Here is a 3,467-nt window from a genome sequence, read left to right on the forward strand (position 1 = left end):
AAAAAAAAAAAAAAAAGCTAAGGTGGAGACACCTGCTTAGAGAAACAGGTAGTGACCAGGCTTCTACTGCTTTGCAAGGTGACCCAGACTGACATCCCAACCCCGTGCCTGAGAATGCAGGAGCTTTCTGGGGAATCAGCTGGGAGGAAGTGTCCTTGCAAGGTAGAAGGCAGCCACAGAGGCAGGCAGGCAGAGGTCATCTGTTTGCAGGGAACCAAATGAGCAAAGGCCTGGAGGCCAGGGGCAGGGAGTAGCCAGGTCTGGCTGAGACCAGAGTGAGGGGAGAGTGGATAAGGAGGAGAGGGAGGGCGCCTAGACCTACAAGGGCTAGGGGGTTTCTTTTCTTTTCTTTTTTTTGAGACAGAGTCTCACTATGTTGCCCTTGGTAGAGTGCTGTGGAGTCACAGCTCACAGCAACCTCAAACTCTTGGGTTTAAGCGATTCTCTTGCCTCAGCTTCCCAAATAGCTGGGACTACAGGTACCCAGCACAATCCCTGGCTATTTTTTGTTGCAGTTGTCATTGTTGTTTAGCTGGATTGGGCCGGGTTTAAACCTGCCAGCAGGGGCTAGGTTTCTGATATGTAGGGTACAGGGTTCTGGAAGGTTTTAAGCAGATATTAAAATAGATTTAGAAAGGACCCTGGGAACGGATCCAGGGCTAAGTTCTTTTTTTTTTTTTTTTAATGCTTTTATTTATTTTATTTTGGCCGGGGCTGGGTTTGAACCCGCCACCCTCAGCATATGGGGCCGGTGCTCTACTCCTTGAGCCACAGGCGCCACCCTCAGGGCTAAGTTCTAAGAGGCTTTCCTGAAACTGTTGGGATGAAGAGCAGGATCCCAGACCCCTCACAGCAGAGTCCAGTGGGACTCTGAGTCCCCTGAGGGATTCAGTCCCCTAAGGCCTGCTGGCAGCATCCCAAAAGACAACCCTCTCCGGTACCCGTGCTGCCACCTTGAAGGCCTCACCAATCATGGCGAAGAGGTCCGAGTGGTAGACAGAGCCCTGGCGGTGCCTGCTCTTCTCCAGCTGGGGCCTGTAGAGAACCCGGGACAGGGCCAGCCCGAAGTAGGCGCCAAAAGTGTGGATGGTCATGGAGCCTCCTGCATCCTTCACCTGGGAGAGGTGAAGCTGAAGTGGAAGGCAGCCCCAGCCTGGCCCTGACACAGCCCCTCCCAGCCCTGTCCAGACCCGCCATACCCCCAGGACACGGAGGAGCACAAACTCATTGATGCCAAACAGCACCACCTCCAGCAGGGTGGCAAACAGCAGCGGCGCAGGCCCAGTCTTGCCCAGGACGGCACCCAAGGAGATGAGCACGGCCCCCGCACAGAAATCAGCGTTGATCATGCTAAGGGGGCAGAATGGAGAGTGAGAGGGCAGGGAGGGGAGAGGAGAAGAGAGGTGGCTTCTGGGCTTCTGCCAGGCATGAGCTGGAGGCAACATGAGCAGGGCAGGGGCATAGATCCAGAGAGGAGGAAGGGAGCCCAAGCCCTTCCCTGGAAGTCGGAAGGATCACTTGGCCCTGTTTGTAGAAGAGGAAGCTGGTCTCGAGAAGGTTCTGTGACTTGGCTGACCAAGCCCACAGTTGGTGGAAGAACCAAAACTTAAGCAAAAGCTTTTAGAAACCTTGCCCTTCCCAGCTCTCAGGTAACAGGGGCCCTAGAGAATGAGGCTTGGGGCTGGCATGTGGGCCAAAGAAACTGGGTGAGAAGACCAGGGACCTAGAGAAGTCAGCTGATGAGTCAAACGTGGCTCAGGAGCCAAGGACAGGGCTTGAGAGGGTCTCTCAGGCAGAGGCCTCCCAAGGGGGCCTGGGGGACTCTGGGAGGCTGCTGATGCTTACCTCTCCATGCCAACATGGATATGCCCACTGTGGAAGGCATGGAGAAAGCCCTGAACCAGCGTGGACCACTGCAGGGCAAAGGCGGCCAGGAGGAAGGTGAACCCCACGCTGCTGAAGCCGTAGCGCTGCAGGAAGGCCATGAGGAAGCCGAAGCCCACAAAGACCATGACGTGCACATCCTGGAAGCCTGCAGTGGGCAGAGGCACATGAGGCATTCAGGGGCTGCTCTGCCCATAATCCAGAAACTAATCAGCCATCCTACCAGTGTCTCCAGCTCTCACCGGCCAGAGCTGCCTTGAGTCAAGCCTGTAAAACTCCCCAGGCATGGCAGGAACTCCCAGCCATCCAGGTGGAACTAGCCAGTTTGGATCAGTGGGACCCAAACCACCCTTGCTGCCCCCCTATCAGAGCAAGGGAGCAGCCGTCCCCGCTTTACTCATTTACTCTTTCTCTGCCTCACTCACTCACCCCATGCCCAGGTCTCTTGTAACGAACTGGTTGAAAGTGTCACTGTGCTCCTGCCTGGTGCAGTCCCTGCCCCTCCATTCAGAGTGCTTTTCCTGCAGGCCTTTTTGTGACTTCTTTTGTACTGGGAAGTCCTTCTTAATCTAATTGCCATACCTCATACTTTAGAATCTACACCTCTTTGTTCTGAAGATATTTATTTTTAAAAATAACTTTAAAAATTACTTTAAACTGGGTGGAGCCTGTGGCTCAAAGGACTAGGGTGTCAGTCCCACACTGGAGGTGGTGGGTTCAAACCCGGCCCTGGCCAAAAACTGCAAAAAAAAAAAATTACTTTAAACTGTTAACATAGGTTCCTCAGGAAAAAGGAATTGAGGACAGGGCAGGGCTGCTGTGTTGTACAACTTCAATACCAATGATGCCTCCTGGAGTTGTACCATATTGTGACTCTGGGAAGGAGAATTTTCCTTTTTAGTTTGTTTCCTTCTATAGTTTGAATATTTAGCTTTATAGATAAATTGCTTGAATTTTTATTTATGTATTTTTATTATTTTTTGGAAACAGAGTCTCATTCTGTCATCCTGGGTAGAATGCTCTGGTGTCAAAGCTCACAGCAACCTCAAACTCCTCGGCTCAAGTGATCCTCTTGCCTCAGCCTCCCAAGTAGTAAGACTGTAGGCACCAACACCTGCCAGCCTCGGTATATGTGTCTGGTATCCTAAACACTGAGCTATGAGTGCTGAGCCTGCTTAAATTTTAGTTTATTTATTTATTTATTTTTTGAGACAGAGTCTCACTACGTCACCCTGTGTAGAGTGCCATGACATCACAGCTCATAGCAACCTCAAACTCTTGGGCTTAAGTGATTCTTCTGCCTCAGCCTCCCAAGTAGCTGGGACTATAGGTGTCCACCACAATGCCCAGCTAAATAGTTGATTGTAGTTGTCGTTGTTTGGCAGGCCTGGGCTGGATTGGAACTCGCCAGCTCTGGTGTACGTGGCTGGCACCCTAGCCACTGAGCTATACGCACTGAGCCCTGCTTGAATTTTTAAAAGAATCAGTGGGGTTTATGGGCAGAAAGATATGGGGCCTTTTCTGTTTATTTTCTATTCCATACCATTTAGTATAGAAAGCTAAGCAGCGCCTGTGGCTCAGTG

At 51.6% G+C, this 3,467-nt stretch overlaps 1 protein-coding gene across 1 annotated transcript in view; it reads right to left on the reverse strand.

The window, feature by feature from the left end:
* Positions 1-3,467, reverse strand: part of RHBG (Rh family B glycoprotein) — a 14,736-nt gene that overhangs the window by 4,461 nt on the left and 6,808 nt on the right. Inside the window, exons 2-4 of the mRNA XM_003795254.2 lie at positions 1,846-2,032; positions 1,200-1,350; positions 968-1,115 (exon numbers count right to left, since the gene is read on the reverse strand). Of these exons, the coding sequence (XP_003795302.1) occupies positions 968-1,115; positions 1,200-1,350; positions 1,846-2,032 (486 nt within the window). The remainder of the gene's footprint in view (positions 1-967; positions 1,116-1,199; positions 1,351-1,845; positions 2,033-3,467) is intronic.

The sequence above is a fragment of the Otolemur garnettii genome, unplaced genomic scaffold, assembly GCF_000181295.1.
Source record: "Otolemur garnettii isolate 467f Iridium unplaced genomic scaffold, OtoGar3 scaffold00091, whole genome shotgun sequence".
NCBI lineage: Eukaryota > Metazoa > Chordata > Mammalia > Primates > Galagidae > Otolemur > Otolemur garnettii.